Here is an 18180-nt window from a genome sequence, read left to right on the forward strand (position 1 = left end):
AGGAAAGGAAAAAGGAAAGGAAAAAGGAAAGGAAAGGAAAGGAAAGGAAAGGAAAGGAAAGGAAAGGAAAGGAAAGGAAAGGAAAGGAAAGGAAAGGTTTGGTTTAGAAGCACACTGGAGAGTGCTCCCTCTCCCTGGGCAATACGGCAGTGTCGGTGAATTACGGTAGTGCCGCTCCTGCTCCGCTCCATCAGCAGAGCAGCAAAGTTCCTGCTGCTCCTTCCCCGAGCGCAGCTGAGCCCTGAGCGGGCACGGATCCCTCCGGGCAGCCCGGAGCCAGCCCCCCACAGCCCCGGACCCGGGGAACCGGCCCCGCTGCTGGAACAAGGGGAGCGGAGCGGAGCGCTCCCAGGCGCGGACCCCATCCCTGCCGCGCTGGATCTCCGCGGATGCTCAGAGGAGCGGTGCTGCCTTCCTGGGGCTGCAGAGGTGAGTGTGGGGCAGGCACAGAGCCTGGGGTCTGCCCTTCCCAGCACCAGCCTCTCCACAGGCTGGGCATTGTCTGGTTCTGGGCATGGAAATCGCTGTCAGTCCTTTCTGCTGCATCTCCGTGACTTGCTGGGAAGTTTTCCTTAAAAATCAAATTAATAATTTCTTAATTTTCTCCCAGCCCTGTAATGACCTCATTTTATACCCTGTAATGCTAAGAGATGCTCGATGCAACACTCACTATTCATGCATGTGCTTAGATAATCTGTCCTTTTCTTCCCTGGGGTTATTCCTCAACTTGTTCCCTGTGGCGGGAAAGAAAATAAAAGATCCAATTTCATTTTAATGCCTTGAAATAAAATTCCCACAGTGTGATACCTATCCATGTCCCCCTTCCCCCTCCTCCCTGCCTGTGAACTGGGAATTTCGGGCTCCAGAGCTGGAAATGCTTTTGCTGCAGTGGAGTTCAGGGTGGAGGTTTGGAAACGGGACAGTTGTTGCTGCTTAAAGTGCTGAGGGACTCATCCCAAAGGACACTGAGAGAGTCCTTCCTCATCTGGGGTCTCAGCGGTGGTTTTTCACCCCTGACTGATATTTGGGATGGGAATTCTGTATCCACATGGAGGTGCTGGGGAAGGTTTTGCAGCTCCCACTTGCAGCTCTGCTCTCCACGCCCCCAGGTCTCAGTTCCCAGGCTAATCCTCACTTTTCCATCGGAGATACCTTTTCTCCATATTTAGTCAGCAAAGGCTGAGCTTGGCTTCCAGACACTCTGAAACGTTGTGTCACTCACTGGGAGGCTTGCTCCTTGCTACGTCCTCTGCTTGGCTCTGGAGCTGCTTTTCCCTATAGATTTTCAAAATGGGCAGCTCAGCTGGACTAACAATTCAGTGGGGAAAGGCCTCACTTCATAAAGAAACCTGAAATTAAATTCTGGGCTTCTAAATCTGTGTAGTCCTGAATTGTGTCCTGCAGGCTTCTGTCTCTCCTAGAACTGGTCTCTGCAGGTGAGCTGATAATTAGGATTGATGCCTATCCCCATAAAGAAGGGAAATTCAGGCAGGAAAACCCACCTGGATCTCTCGGTTGCTGTTAAACAATGCTGGGCTGGAAAAGGTTGGTCCCACTGGCTGGAGCCAGCCTGAGGAAAGCACCCTAAAATAGCATCTTGCTCTATTCTTATATGGGAACCCTAGCAGGGAGTGTGGCTGCTGGGAATCACACTGCTCGTGTTTTTGTCTTCTGCAGGGGGTGAGGATCTGCAGAGAGCACGCAGCAAACTCCTCTCTTCCCCTCAGAGCAAGCCAGGAGCTGATGTAAATGAGATTTAATTCACAGCCCAGGACCTCGACTGATGGGTGCTCCACGTGTGGAGAGCTCTGAGTGACAGGATGGGCAGGGATGGGTACCTCAGACAGAACTGCTGAGCACACACAGCAACCTCCACCCTGCCAGGTTTCCAAGCCAGTTTTAAGGCAGAATCAGGACTGACACCAGGCAATTAAAAGCATCAGTGATTTCCTCTCAGGAGAAGCTAAATTGGAGACCTTGTGGAATATTTACTTTCCTTGAACACAGAACCTTCCCCAAAAGACAGAAATGACTTTAACCTGCAGCTCCAGTATTTCTCACCACATAACCCTGGCAAGTGGGATAAACAGCCTCAGGTTTGTGTATCCCACTCGTGCACTCCAAGGAAAATGCAGAAGGAGTTAAACTTGACTTGGAACTGGTGAGTATCAACTGTGCTGCTCTGGTGAGAGCTCAGGAGCAAAGGTAGGTTTTCTAATTTGTTTCTGGATCATTCTTATTGGTTTTCTAGTTTGTTTCTGGATCTTTCTCGTTGGTTTTCTAGTTTGTTTCTGGATCTTTCTCGTTGGTTTTCTAGTTTGTTTCTGGATCTTTCTCGTTGGTTTTCTAGTTTGTTTCTGGATCTTTCTCATTGGTTTTCTAATTTGTTTTTGGATCTTTCTCATTGCATTCTTCAAAACTTTTTTCCCCAGCAAGGCCAGGCAGATGTTGCCAATCAGACCTTCCAAGAACTGATCTTGTCACTGCTCCTGCCTGGGAAGGGAGTGAAGCTCAGCCTCACATGGACATTACCAGCCATGGCTTTCCTCCCTGGAAACTCCTCCGAGTGCTCCAACTGCACCCACTTCGTGGAGCCCGTGAACATTTCCAAGGCCATCTTACTGGGTATCATTCTAGGGGGGCTGATTGTTTTTGGGGTTTTGGGCAATATCCTGGTTATCCTGTCCGTAGCCTGCCACAGACACCTCCAGAGCGTCACCCACTATTACATCATCAACCTGGCCGTAGCTGACCTCCTCCTGACTTCTACCGTCCTGCCCTTCTCAGCCACCATGGAGATTCTGGGCTACTGGGTGTTCGGGAGGATCTTCTGCAACATCTGGGCAGCTGTGGACGTGCTGTGCTGCACCGCTTCCATCATGAGCCTGTGCATCATCTCCATCGACCGCTACATCGGGGTGAGCTACCCCCTGAGGTACCCCAGCATCGTGACGGAGAGGAGGGGGCTGCTGGCCCTGCTGTGCGTCTGGGCACTGTCCCTGGTCATCTCCATCGGGCCCCTCTTTGGCTGGAAGGAGCCGGCCCCGGAGGACGAGACAATCTGCCAGATCACCGAGGAGCCCGGCTACGTCCTGTTCTCAGCGCTGGGCTCCTTCTACCTGCCCCTGGCCATCATCCTGGTGATGTACTGCCGGGTCTACGTGGTGGCCAAGAGGGAGAACCAAGGGCTGAGCTCGGGGCTGAAGACAGAGAGGTCGCACTCGGAGGAGGTGACGCTGCGCATCCACCGCCGGAGCGCCGCCGGCGCCAGCCCCAAGAGCAAGCACCACTTCTCCGTGCGCCTGCTCAAGTTCTCCAGGGAGAAGAAAGCTGCCAAGACCCTGGGCATCGTTGTGGGGTGCTTTGTTCTCTGCTGGCTCCCGTTTTTTGTGGTGATGCCTCTTGGTGAGTAGGGCCAAGCCCGGTGTGTCTCCGCTTTCCGGGCAGGGAGGGCGGTGATGGTGGTGGGTGTGGAAATGCTGAGCAGAAAAGCTCTGAGGGAGACATTTCTTCCTGCAAAGATGTCAAAAAACAGAACAGTCATCACTGCAAGGCAGGGAGCGTGAAAAAACCGCCAGTCTCAAATGAGACCAAGTGTCTCTGGTGATGAGAAACACAATTCTGAAAGCCAGGGAAGCAATCTTGTATTTTTTCCACACGGAAAATCCTCTTTGTGACCTAGAGCAGGTATTTATGGCCATCTCTGCTATAGGAACAGGATCTTAGGGGTTTGTGGGTTTATGTTTGCAGCCAGGTGACTTAAACCTAGGATATAAATACATTCACGGATCTGTGCTCAGCACTGATGATTCCCACTCTAAGGAAAAAAATATCATCTTCCTATCAGAAAATTCATCCTGTGAGATACCATAACTGCAAACAGAGTTAATCTTTTAATCCAATTTTTCATTTGATCAGTCAGGAGGGTCCTTCCAACTAATTTTACACTGCTCTGGTTTGAATCTTTTCTGGGAACCCACTGAGCCCAGTGGCCAAACACTGGCTCAGCCACCACGCTGGAGATGAATATTTATTCTCCAGTTGTCATTCCAAAGAGGAGCAAAGCTGGGGATTTGTTCTGCTTTGCTGGAATGTAAAGAAGTAATTAGAATTTTAATTAAACCTTGCTCAGTTTCCTTTGATGCAGTTGCAGGAGGTAAAAGCAGAATACTAATTCCATACCTAGAGCTGAGGGTGAGTGACATGGCTCATCACCCTGAGCTGGGCTCTGCCATTAAATATTGGGTTTTTCAAACATGGAAACAAAAATCTGTGACTTGTTCAATTTCAGGGTTCTTCTTATGGAAAGTACAGCTAATGCTGTACAGGAAAAATAAAGATTTTTATGGAAGCTTTAGTGAGTGAGACAACAACATGGGCAATTAAGAAAAGGAAAAACAACCTTACCTAAACATGAAAAGAAAGATTTGGAGGTTTTCTTTTCTTTTTTTTTTTTTTTTTTAATTCTGTTTTTTCAAACTTACTGTTCTTTTTTCAATTAACCCCCACTGGTTTAACCAAAATTTATCAAGACACACAAAAACTGTTGCTAAGGTGAAAAAACCAAAAATTCCGAATTTTTTCCTCTTGGTCAATGGTGGGAAGTGCTGGATTGGATCTGTTTCCTAAGGAGGAGCCCCCGAGGTCCTGGCTGGTGCTGGCTGGGATGTCAGCCCATTGGAATGCTGCTTGCCAAGATGACTGAACCATGCTCAAAAAGGGTTTGGGAGAAGGCATTAAACACACTTTTCATCTGCAAATGTGGCTGCCACACAGAGCTGTTGTTAATTAATTTGCTTTGGATTTAAGAAATCTTCTGGGCACCAGAATGGCTTTGCATCTTCCTTTGATCCCTTGTAAGGAAACTCTGGAGGTTTTTTTTCTCTGTTTTTGGGGGTAACTGGGTTATTTTTAAAGCACATATTATAGGGCTTTCAAAACATATTTGCTGCTTTTGTTTAAGGACAAAGGACCTGATTAAACAGACAAGTGGCACTAAAAACCTCCTCAAAAAAGCCAATGACTCACATCTTGATGCAGAGCACTTTCCAAAAAACAACCACCACTTCCAGGTCTGTCATGCAGCCAGGTCCAGTTGGGCTAGGGAAGGGAAATGATCCTGACAGGATCTGACTTTCCAGATGTATAAAATCTCCTTCTGAAACCCTGCTGGAGCTCACAACGTGCATGGCTGGGCAACCACAGCTTTGTCCAGCTCTGCAGCTCTGTGGCCATGGAACAGACCAAAAAATCATCCCATCAACCAGTTCTGGGGGGATTTGACAGATGTGGAGGTGCCATGCAGGGACATCATTTATGGCTTGGACTCAATGATCCAAGAGATCTTTCCCAGTCTAAATGTCAGTAATTCCACAGTTCCATCAGCCAGAGCTCTCCCAGTGCAGATCTCCCACGAGACAGACACTCTTAAACTGCTGCTCAAACCTCTCCAGGCAGCTGTGCTCATCATTCCATGCAGCACAATTTCCCCAAGCCTAGGTTGACTTCACTGGGATCTACAGCACCTTCAAGATTTGCACATAGAATTCACAGAACTCACAGAGTCACTGGGTTGGAAGAAACCATCAAGATCATTGAGTCCAACCCAGCCTGAACTCCTCAATTAACCCACAGCACCCAGTGCCACATCCAGGCTTTGTTTAAACACACCCAGGGATGGTGACTCCACCACCTCCCTGGGCAGACCATTCCAGTATTTTATTATTCTTTCCATTATTTTTTTTTCCTAATATCCAAGCTAATTTTCCCTTGGCACAGCTTGAGGCTGTGTCCTGTGTTTCTGTCAGTGCTGCCTGGAGAAGGAGACCAACCCCACTGAGCACAGACACCTTTCAGGAGCTGGGGGAGTGATCAGGTCACTCCTGAGTCTCCTTTTCTCCAGGATAAACACCCCCAGCTCCCTCAGCTGCTCCTCACATCCACTAACATCCAATACCAGCCCAGAACTGCATCCAAGCAAGAAACACAGGGTAAAAGCAGAGCAGAAACCTCTGAGGTATGGGAAGGGCAAGAGGGATAGAAGGATGTTGAGAATAACTGGAAAACACCTGGAGAATGCCTGGTATAAGGAATGAACTGAATTGAAGTACCAGTTGCAGTCTGTGTAAGGAATTGGGTTTTTTTCTTATTGTCTTGGATTAAGCTTCATTCCAAAGGTTCTGTGCAAAATCCTTCAGCCCAATAATCCAACTCACCTTCTTCTCACTTGGCTTGATGTTTGTGGGAAAAAAAAAAACCCAAAAAAACCCAGGAAAATGAGTGAGGCTAATATTTGCTTTTCCTCTGTGTGCTGCAATGTGAACCTCTGCAGCACACAAGGCTGTCAGAACTTTGGTTTCCCCTGGAAGAAGTCAGGTTCTGATTCCTGTGAGCACAACTGGCATCGATGACAGCTTGCACTGACAGCTCAGTGACCTCCAGGCAAACACAAAAAAAACAAAACAGAGCCAGGGAAGAGCAGCTCTGAGCCTGCCTGCATCTCTCAGAGAGGCTCAGATGTGACAGTCAGGGCTTGTTGGGCTCTGCCAATCCCCACCACAACCTGCAGTTCTGGCTTTTTGTTCTCCTAGAGAGGGAGGTAGGAGATAGACAGAGATAGATGGACAGATACAGAAAGAGTCAGAGCTGGAAGAGCCCAGAAATCATTGAAAAACCCCAGTGATTAAAATTTCCATGTTACAAGTGACAGGACAGACCTTGTCCTGTGACTGGAAGACATTTTTGTGTTGTTCTGAGAAATCTGCAAGAGATTTCATTTCTGCAACATAAAAGACAGCGTGTGGAGGTTGTTTTGAGGTGAAACATGCTCAGAACTGATGGGAAAAAGGGTTGGGGGTGTTTCAAAAATGGTCCTGGCCTGGGACTGGTGATTTATCTTAAACCCTCAGAAGGGAACAAGCTCCCAGAGCTTTGCTTGTGGTCTGTTTTCTGTGGCTGTAGGTGTTGCTTTCTGAAGCTGAAAGAAATAAAAAGGGAAAGTCTGAGCTTAGGAGGCCACAGGGGAAAAAAAATCCTAAACTGGGCAAGGGAGAGGAAGGGTTTTAACATTTGTCAATCATTCTTGTGATTGAGAAAGCAAGAAAAGAGCATCTGCTGGAGGGTGTTGGTGTTTGTGGTCGAGGAATAAATTAGTTTTGTGAACTGACACAAATCCTGTCAAGGGAATCCTCTAATCCTGTCTGCAGCTGGTTTCTGTTTGCTAATTTGTGGTATTTTTTTTTTTTTTAACTGGATTCAAAGAGAACCACTCTACTTTCATTAGACATAAACGAGGAAAATAATTTTTTCCATATCTGCTGTTGGCACATGACCTCTCAGAGGGTCACAAGGCTCAGAGCAGCAGCACACACCAACACAGGCTCCCACATCAATATTCCAGTGTTCTCTCAGTGAGAAAGAAAGGAAAAAAGATATTAAAAAAAAAAAAAAAAAACAGAATAAAGGCCCAGCTCTTTCTCTGGAGCCAGCTCAGGGAGAGGAAAGAGTCACAGAGCAGAAGTGTGTGTGAGTTAAATCACTGAATGGGGATAACCTCAGCCATGGAGATAAACAGCCAAGACATCTCCATGGCAAGGGGAGTTTTTTTTAGGTTTTTGTGATCACAAGGGGCATTTTTCATAATCCCAGACTGGAAAGGCACTGCTGGACTGAGCTGATAACTCAGCTAAGGACAAAGATCCATGGCCAACATTTCTCCTCCATCCCCAAAGCCTGAAATGTGTCCCAGTGACTCAAAGCACAGCAAAGGAGGGGAGGAATCAGTGCTAGAAACCATTTATGTTCTATATATAATATAAACCATATATAATATGGTTTAGATATTTATATATATAAACCATATATAATATGGTTTTTATATATACACATATATTATTTATATATTTTCATATTTATATTTATATTTATATTTATATTTATATTTATATTTATATTTATATTTATATTTATATTTATATTTATATTTATATTGTAGAATATATAATATATATCATATAAACCATATATAATATAGAATATATTATATATAATTATATAATTTTTATATAATATAAACCATACATAATTTATATTAAATAGTTTATATTAAATAGTTTATATTAAATAGTTTATATTATGTTTTAATAATTTATATTGAAAACAAGGGAGTGTGTCACCTGCCTCATCCTTGGCTCTCAATTTCCCTCCTGATGCAGCTTTCAGGTCCCCACAGTACAGGGAGCAGAGTTGTCACTTTTCACTCTCTCTGAAATGCCACAGCACAGTTCAGTGATGGAAAGGCTGTGCTGAGGGTTCTCCCACCCCAGTGTGCAAATGTCAGGATTTGTCTGCAGTTTGGATAACGGGACAGACACTTGGCTCCTGCTGAAGGAGATAATTCCTTGTCTCCAACTCCAAGGATTCCAAAATCATGACAGACAAAATCTCATGAGGCAGTGTGAGACAGCCCCAGCTTCTCAATCTGTTCTCTTTTGTTTGGTTTTTTTAATTTTTAAAAGAAAATTATTATTTTATTGTAAGTGAATGACTTCAAGAGGGAGGGCTTCAGGGCAAATATCAAATATCTCCAAAATGGGATCCAGACCCATCCCCCTGCAGCAACAGCTTGGGAACTGGAACTGGGCTGACAATCACATTGATTTGTGAAACAATGTGGTTTTTTGGGTTTACAAGGGTAACAAAACCTCAGTTTACCTTCCCATGGTTTTTTATCAGCTTTCTAAATCTGCAGCTGCCCGCAGCGAAGCTGGAAATAGTTGCTTGCTGAGACATTTGCCAGAAATATCATCCATCCTAAGTGGGTACAATATGAAACAGAGCATAAATTAGGTCTGAAATAATCCAAATGATCAGAGCAGCGTTCCCAGACCGACCCATTCCTGCTGCCTGACCTCCTCACCTCTCACCTGTGCCCAGACTCGCTCCTGGTGCTGAATTCAGGGAGGGAAAACAAACTCTCTCCTTCTGTGCTGTTTATTATGGACCAGGGAGAGCCAAGCACAAAATCCATCTCACTTTCCCTCTGGAATGGCCACAATACTCCAGGCACAGCTGGGCAGTGCAAGATTGCCTCACATCACCTCTTTTTCTGCCCTGGTTGTGTTAATTGAGTCCAGGAGCATTTCCTGCTGCCCAAGAGTTCCTTGGTGCCATTTTTTATTCCATAAAAAATGCTTCCCATAAGGGAGCAGTGAGAGCATATGGGAGAGGTCATGTGTGTACAGGGGGCATCTGCTGCATGTCTGCACACTTATAAATACAAGTGTATATATATATACACACTTATATTTATAAATGCACTTTCCAGAGGGTGGATTGTGTCACGACCTGAGCTGCAGGACAGAACACTTGTCTTGGGGAATGAAGTTGAGAGGGCTTGGGAACACAAAGTGAAGCATATTTATCAATGTTTGACATATTTATCAATGTTTGACATATTTATCAATGTTTGGGCATATTTATCAATGTTTGATATGTTTATCAATGTTTGAGCATATTTATCAATGTCTGCAGAGCCATGGGAGGTGCAGGCACATTAATTCCCTTTGGGATGTCACTGCTCCTCTAGAAGAGCTCCAGGCTGAGCACTCCAAGGCAGATCCCAGGACCTGAGTTTTGGGTTTTGCTTCCCTGGAACCAGAGCATCCTTCCTGTTCCCAGCCTGAGGAGCTGGAGAGGGACTTGGGACAAGGGAATCCCAGGACAAAGGGGAGGGATGGATGGGATATTGGGATGGAATTGTTCCCTGGGAGGGTGGGAGGGGCTGGGATGGAATTCCCAGAGCAGCTGTGGCTGCTCCAATCCCTGGCAGTGCCCAAGGCCAGGCTGGAGCACCTGGGACAGTGGGAGGTGTCCCTGCCCATGTCTGGGATGGCACTGGGTGGGATTTAAGGTTCTTTTCAACCCAAACCAGTCTGGAATTCTGTATGGACACAACCCTGAAGCAGCATCACCCCCACCTCACCTCAGTGCTCTGCCCCAGCCACCACATTTAAGCTACAAAAAATAAAAAGACGAAAAAAAAAAAAAGCAGCTAAACTAAACAGAGCTGCAGATTTAGTAGCTGGGATGGATTTGTAGTAGAGATGGATTTATAGCTGGGATGGATTTGTAGCAGAGATGGGTTTGTAGCTGGGATGGTTTTTACCACCACAAAGGGTTCATGGGTCACACAAATCCACAGGATCTGATTCCCATGGTGCTGGCAGCAGTGATGCAGAGTAAACAACCCAAGTTTTTACAGCCTGGCAGGTTCCAAAACCCTCTCTGCTGTCCATCAGTGAAACGATGCTGGTTTCTAAACAACCCATAATCAGGCAGCTCTTGTGACAAATGACAAAGTCAAATTACACCTTGGAGAGTGAATTGGCACTTACTCACCAGGAGGGACGTGGCAAACTTATCTCTCAGAGCTGGAGAAACTTCCAGCTGACAAACAGGAACATAAATGATGAGGGAAGAAAATGCAATCCTGACATTTCCAGGGATGAGCGATGAAACACTTAATGGCAAAAGATCTCGGGAGGCTCATGGTACATTTTACTTGATTTAATTTTACAAGAAGCAATTGTATTGTGCTACTGACACTTGAGTGTCCTCAACCTTTTGAAAACAAAGCAGGAATTTCAGCATCATTTACTCAATCCATGATTCAAAGTGTATTAAAAGAAAACCTTTTGAGGTTTCTTTACTGTTCCTGCAGCACAGACTGTGTGAGGTGAAGACTTTAAACTTTAATCAGCTTTGCCACTATTTACCACTATTATTATTTAATTCCTGACACTCTGCAAAGGGAGATATTAAGGCCAATGAATAGCACAGAGAATTAATTTCAAGGGTGAAAACTTAATATCTTTAGCTGCTGTTCATGCTCCTGACACCTGGGTGGTGCCTGTGATTCCACCTGGTCTGGAGTGAGAGGGCTGGAAAAATTTCCTCTGGGAATCAGTGCAATGATTCTGTTTTCTCAGCCCTGGGTGGTTGTGTGTCCAAAGGTGAAGTGACACAAACTGGCAGTCACCAATGGCCAAGGATTGCAGGGAATGCACATCCCAGCTCCCACCTGCACCATACCTCCTAAAAAAGAGATAATTCACCATTCTTCTTTAATCTCATGATTAATTATGGTCATTGTTAAAAAAAAAAAAAAAAAAAAAAAAAGAAAAAAAAGAAAAAACACAAAATCTTTGTTTTATTTCTCCTTTGAGTCCATTGGACCTGAGCTGTCCATTCTGAGGGCTCAGCACTGAACAAACCATTTTGTCACCAGGTTTGAAAATGCCTCCTGCTCACTACCAGATCCATCAGCCACTGAGATTGATCACAACAACACCCTGAATATTAAAGGTTTGGAAGAAAGGGACAAGTTCTTAGGATTCCTCAAGGATTTGGAAAATAAGATATTTTTCCCTTTTTCCTAGATACTCAGGTATCCAACAGGAAAGATTAAGGGATTTTTCTGAACTGTGTGGCTGCAATAGGAGGATAGAGATTTCTGTGGCCCCTGAGTGTCAAACCCACCCTGCAGGGAGGCTGGAGAGGGAATGTTTACCAGGGGAATGGCTTTGAGGTGAAGGAGGGTACACTTGGGTTGGATATTGGGGAGAAATTCCTCCCTGTGAGGGTGGGGAGGGGCTGGGATGGAATTCCCAGAGGAGCTGTGGCTGCTCCATCCCTGGAAATGCTCGAGGCCAACTTGGAGCACACTGGGATGGTGGAAGGTGTCCCTGCTCACGGCAGGCTTGGAATGAGATGATCCTTCCACCTCCCAAGCCAAACCATCCCTTGGTTCTCTGACACCAAGTGTGAAGTGGGGTCTGCAGACAGCAAAGTCTCTGTGCTGTTAAAGCTCCTTCATTTTCTTCCACTGTGAGTTATTCCAAGGCACTGATGAACCAAAAAAGGCTGCATTAATAAATTAACATGCAGATCCCACCCCAAAAAAAGAGCAAGGGACAGACTCTGACACTGGCTGTTTTCTATTTTTATCAGGCTTTGGCACAGCCCTTGCATTCCATCTGGGGAGAGCCCGGAGTTGCAGCAAACAGGAATTGTTATTGTTTACCCATTTTTACACTTGGCCTCACACAGCTGATTCCCTAAAGCAGGATTTGGTTCACCTTTTGTCTCACCACAAAACGGGAGAGCAGCAGATACGCTGCATTTAAATGAGGAAACGAACCAAAAAAAAATGGAGCGTTATTTGGGCATTTAGAAGCCTTTCATTATTTTTCATCTGCCAATGACTTCAGCCAGAAAGTTCTTTGAGAATGTTATTTAGTTGTTTTTCACTAAAGGAGAGAAGCATTAATTTGCTGAGAAAAATTTGAGGTTGTGGATACCCGTGTTTGCTTGTGCTTCACTGCAAAGCAGTTTGTTTCCTTTAGCCAAACCTTCCTGGTCTTAAAATCTGGTTCATAATGAAAGTAATAATGAAACTGCTCTGCCTGGGGCAGCTTGGGGCAACCAGGAGCTGCCACAGAGGCAGTGAGACCCAGCAGCTCATTCATTAATTACCCTGCCACCATCAGATCAGCCCCATTCCCAGCACCATGAGCAGTTCATTCATTAATTGCCCTGTCACCCCCAGATCAGCCCCATTCCCAGCACCATGAGCAGTTCATTCATTAATTATCCTGCCACCATCAGATCAGCCCCATTCCCAGCACCATGAGCAGTTCATTCATTAATTGCCCTGTCACCCCCAGATCAGCCCCATTCCCAGCACCATGAGCAGTTCATTCATTAATTGCCCTGCCACCATCACCAGATCAGCCCCATTCCCAGCAGGATGAGCAGCTAATTAATTAATCACCCACACCAGGAGCTTCTCTGGCCCTGGCAGGATTTTGATGCATTCCCACACAGACAACACCACCCTGAGAATTGCTTTGGCCACTCAAAAGCATTTGCTGCAAGTGCTGCAGGTTTTGTTTGGTAAGGATTGAGGAAAAAGGTTCAGACAGTCGAAGTTTTCAGCTTTTCCTTGGCCAGGAGAGCTCCAGGGAACAAATCAATCCCTGTAAAGCTTAAAGCTGCTCCCAGACTGGTTAAACTGCAGAGGATGCATCAATGCCTGAACCTTCCACACTATTTCTTCCCACACTTTTTCCAGGGGAAGCAGGAAAACAAGCATTTTTCAGTGCTAAAAGTCTTGCTTATTACTAATTTGAAGAAAAATTCCAAAACAAGTCAGTTTTGTTTTGGGGATTTTTTTTTAATAAAACCAAAAGTTTGACATCAGGAAAAACATTTCAAAGATTTTAAATCAGCAGATAACTCATAATTGTATAGAAAAAAAAATGCCACAGTACTTTCCTTACTAAGGAACCATTGAAGTTCTTGCTCTTTGAATCATCTTTGGAAGGTAACATTGCAAGTATATAACAGAATTTTTAGAAATAGAAATAGAAAGAAATAGAAATGGAAATGGAAATGGAAATAGAAATAGAAATAATAGAAATATTTACACATCTCATGGCTGCCTATGGGACCCTCCCCAGTGTTCCTTGACATGAGAAGAAGCCTTTCCTTTAACTTCTCTCAATTTATTCCATGAGGCAGAATGTGGACAGTTGGATTTTCTGCAGGTTTCAGGGAATGTCAGTACCCAACACTTCATCATTTCACAGACTTTGAGCTGTAGCACAGGCAGCTCTAATCCCTCCTTAACCCTTCTGGTGTGATTTTCTTGCCATCTGTAGCCCCTGGTGATGACCTCCAAGATATTGCTGTCATTTGGGTAATTAATCTTGAATTAGGAGTCCCTGAGGAAGGAATTTTTGTCTGTCAGTGGAATCAGCCCTCTGGCTGCCTCTCTGTAAATGGGAATATAATGCCTGTAATTAAAAAACAGCTCTCTTGAACTGATTTCTGATGGAACACCCATGCAATTGTATGACACCATAGATCCTGAAGTTGTTCCTGCAGGATTTGTGTTTCCAGTCATCATTTTTTCAAGACGGAACAGAATCCTATTTATTTTTTCCCAGTGTTTTAGTTTCTTTGGTTACCTGCAATTCCTCACCGCCTCTGCCCTAACACTCTGCGTATTTTCCATTTTAGGTTCTTTCTTTCCTGCAATCAAACCCCCGGACACACTTTTTAAAATAACATTCTGGCTGGGATATTTAAACAGCTGCATCAACCCCATCATCTATCCATGCTCAAGTCAAGAGTTCAAGAGGGCGTTCCAGAACGTCCTGAGAGCTCAGTGCCTCCTGAGGAAGCAGCCAGCAAAGAAGCAAACCCCCAGCTTCAACCTCAACCACGCTGCTGCCATGGGGAGGGGCAGGGGGGTGCTCAGGATCCCTGTGGGATCGGGAGAAACCTTCTACAGGATCTCCAAGGCGGACGGGGTGTGCGAGTGGAAGATCTTCGCCGCCCAAGGCGCCGCTCCCAAGGAGTGCACGGCTGCCAAGGCCAAGAGCAAGGGCTTGCTGCAGGAGTGCTGCTGTGCAGGAGCTGCAGGCAGCCTGGTGCAGCAGAGCTGCAGAGGGCCAAGCATCAAAATCCACTCCATCTCCCTGGGCGAGGGCGGCGAGGATGTGTGAGCGCGGGGACCTCGCTGGTTTCGTGGGGAGGTGTGGCTGGGAGGGTGAAGGGTATGAACGGGTGAAACAGGGTCAGATCTTTCCAGCAGGGATGTCTGTGAGGGCCAGGAGCAGGAGTGGAGCTCCTCAAAGCCAGTGCATGGCTGCAGTGGGTGGGATTCTGAGGGTCCAGCACCTGCCAGGCGCTGTCCTGGCGTTTAAGGAGAATTTATCCCTCTGTTCTCCTCTTCCAAAGTTCCCACTGCCTCATTTAGGGGCAGAGGAGCTGAAAGAGAGAACCACAAAGACCCCGTGCTGGTTTCAGCCCCAACATTCTCTGGCAGCTCCACCTTCAGAGCCATTCTGTGATTCCACCCCTCCCCATAAAACCAAACCTCAGCTGTGGATTTCACTCAACTCCATTGCCAAGGAAAACTTGATCCAAGTGACTGCACTCCACTGAGCTTCAGAGACCAAGGAGAACTTTTCCTTTTTGTACAATCAGCCTCCCCAGTCTCCCCACCAAACCAATCAAAAATGTGCATGTGCCCCTGGTTTGTTCAGACGATCCCTGCGCCTTGAGACGGGTCTAATAAAACTCAGAACTGGGTAAGTCCTCATCAAACAAGGCTCAAAGAGCTCACTTGCATTCATCCTTTTGGTTTTTAACTTCTGAGTCCATCAGGAACCTGCTGGAAGGCTCAGTAATTCCTTGCTCAGGTGCTCGATAGCCAGATCAGTGCCACAGTCACTGGAAAAGCTGCAGATTTTTCCTGTCTCCCTGCCCAGTGTTTTGCTACATTCCTTTCCCTGACTCCCTCAATACCAAGACTCAAAGCTTTCTGTGAGATCCTGGGTACTCTGGAGTCAGGAACTTTCCCCTTGTTCTGAGCAGGGGGAGTTAAGCATGTTAAAAGGCTTAAGGACATCCATCCCCATGAGAAAGGGCCATCCCCTGGGAATTTGGGAGCCAAGCATTTGGAAGCATGTTATATTTTAATACAGCTAATCCAAATAAAAAAATAAATGAAATGGCCAGCATCTGGAAGAAATAGTGGGAGGAATTCTCTGTACAATATTAGAAATGAGCAGCTCTTGACATAACTCCTCCTGAGCCTGCCAAGTCAGAGTTCAGCTCCTTGAAACAACACACGAGCCCCTGCCCTGGTCTGTGGCAGCTCCTGGGCTGAAGATCCACTGCCTAGAAAAGGGAAAGGGCTGGAGATAAAGGTCATCATCACCAGCCAGGACCTTGAAACACCACCTTGGTGATGCTGATGAGAAATCATTGTTTATTTATCTCTCACTTAGCATTAAGTCCCCAGAGTCAAGAGGATTTGTCTCCTGTGTCTGTTATTTGTGCACTCACAGAACTCAAATCTGTAGCACGATCCCGGTTTTAGCTGAAGTAAGAAATCCACCTCACCCTTAAGGTTCTTCAGGCCTGGAATTTGAAGTTGAAAGTGTGTAAGAAAATGTTCTCATGGTGCTTCAAGCCAAGAGCAGAAGGAGAAAAGCTGGAAATCTCATAAAAAGTCACGTGAGACTCGTGGCTGAGGTTCCAGTCTCACAGGGTTCAGATACGCGGGATGTGCGTTTCAACAAAACCCAAACTTGAAACATTTTGAAAAAACCCCTTAAACTGAGCAAGAATAGCAAGATTTAAAGTCTTTACTGCACACTCTTGGTGCCCAACCCTGTCTTATTCTACAACCAATCCCTGTTTTATTACCAATAATGTTGTTTTTTTTTTTGCCATCTCTCCTTTGGAGCTGTTTTACACGGGGTGGCTGCAGTAATTTCAGATTTATTGAGGTTTCATGGTGTCAGGCAAGGAGCTGTGGTGGAGCTACACATGGAGGCTGCCACAACTGGATTAATTTAAATCCTGATGCAGCAATATAACCTGACCCTGTGAGGCAAAGATAAATGAGTCAAGTGCTGCTGGCAGTGGCAGGATGGACGTGGATGGAGCACAGCTCTGCAAGGCAGAGAGGTGGAATAATGAAATCTTGGTTTCACCTTCACCCTTTTTTTTAGGATGAAGGACCTCTCAGTGTCCAGTGACTCTGAAAATTCCCAGCCCTCAGCATCAGGTGAGCCTGGTCCCAGCCACACTCTGCTGCTGCCAGGTTTGCCAGCAAAAACAAATATATCATTTGTTTTTTGGCTCCCTCAGAGAATTTCTGCAGGAAAACTGCCCTGGTTGCAACAAGGGTCATTGGCACTTGTCATCTCAGTGGATATTTGGACTGAAAAGTCTCAAAAACCATAGAAGGAGCTCTAGGAAACAGAAAAAAAAATAAAAAGAGTGCAGTTTTAAGCAGCCCATTTTTTTCTGTTATTTAAAGTGAACTTGGCAGTGGTGAAAGAGCTGCAGCCACAGAGGCTGAATGGATCTGTCTGTCTAAAATACAAACAGGACAAGAGCTTTTCCCAGAGGCTGGACATCAATCAACACTTGTAGAAGCTCCCCAGCACCAGGATGCTGTGGTGTGAGACCTGGAAATGGAGCAGAGATCAGAGAGTGGCCAGAGGGGAGGAGAGAGCAGGGGAGCAGCAGCAGCTCCTCTCAAAGCCTGAAACCTCATGGCTCTGCCATCTCCCACATCAGGGTCTTCCCCTGGGAGTGGCAGCCAAGATTTCCACCTGGGTGGAGTCTCTGCTGCAGAACTGAGAGCTGGAGCACCACAGAGATTCTTTAATTTGCACAGCCTGAGGTGAAGCAGATCCCTGACCCCTCTCCATCCCAGGCCAGGGAAAATTCCCTAGTCCAGTTTCCACAGTCAGTTCAGATCTGCCAGCTGATGTTTTGGAGGCTTTGTGTACTTTGCAAGAATATTCAAATCCCAAATATTTAAGTTCTGCCCACTCTCCAAATAAATGTCTTCACATTTTTACATTCTTTATTTCGCTCTGCCAGCTCCAAGGATGAATTGTGCATTGTGTAAAAGAAAATTCTCCTTTGCCAGCCCTTAATGTCCTGAAATCCATAGCACTGAAAAGAAGGACTAAGCCAGGAATATTTCTTGCTTCTCTGCTTGGAGTAAGCAAATGGACTTCACAAAATTTTACAAAATTTCCCTGCTTTGCTTTCTCAATAAATTAACACTGACAGGCTGCAGCACCTTACACTGATTGAAATCAATTAAAAAAAAAAAAAAAAAGGATCTGATTGCTTTGCTGAAGTGGAAGTGCCCAGTTCTAGGTGTGCCTGCTGGCCTTGGGCTACTGCTGCTCGTGGTTTTATTGGGAACTTCATTTTAAAATAAAATCCTGAGGCACAGAACAACTCAGTGATTCATCCAGGGCTGAATCTGGGTAATTAACTCACATCCTACCCAGACATACCTTGATCCTCTTCCCTGTCTTAAGCAAGACAAAGCTGAAACTCGAGGGGACAGGCTGCTGACACCAATTATTCCTGGGTGATCTTCCAACAGCAGAGCCAGAGAAAAAAGCCAGTTGGTTTTCAAAGTGTTGAACTCAGCTCCAGGCAAATTTGGGATCATCACCAGTGTTATCCTTTACCAGAAGGAAAAAAATCCAGCAGGTTATGGGAGAGCATCTGCTCTCTGCCTGCACCCCTCACAAATATTTGTGAATATTTTGTTTATCACAGTGTTACAAA

General features: G+C 45.7%; 1 protein-coding gene across 1 annotated transcript; it reads left to right on the forward strand.

Moving 5' to 3' along the window:
• Positions 1-222: 222 nt before the first annotated feature.
• On the forward strand, positions 223-18180 carry ADRA1A (adrenoceptor alpha 1A). Its single transcript, XM_056508859.1, has 4 exons — positions 223-429; positions 1678-2161; positions 2433-3405; positions 14083-18180. Exons 3-4 carry the CDS (start codon positions 2538-2540, stop codon positions 14568-14570), a joined length of 1356 nt encoding a protein of 451 aa, XP_056364834.1. The 5' UTR covers positions 223-429; positions 1678-2161; positions 2433-2537; the 3' UTR covers positions 14571-18180.

Source organism: Oenanthe melanoleuca, chromosome 22 (genome assembly GCF_029582105.1).
Source record: "Oenanthe melanoleuca isolate GR-GAL-2019-014 chromosome 22, OMel1.0, whole genome shotgun sequence".
NCBI classification, from domain to species: Eukaryota; Metazoa; Chordata; class Aves; order Passeriformes; family Muscicapidae; genus Oenanthe; species Oenanthe melanoleuca.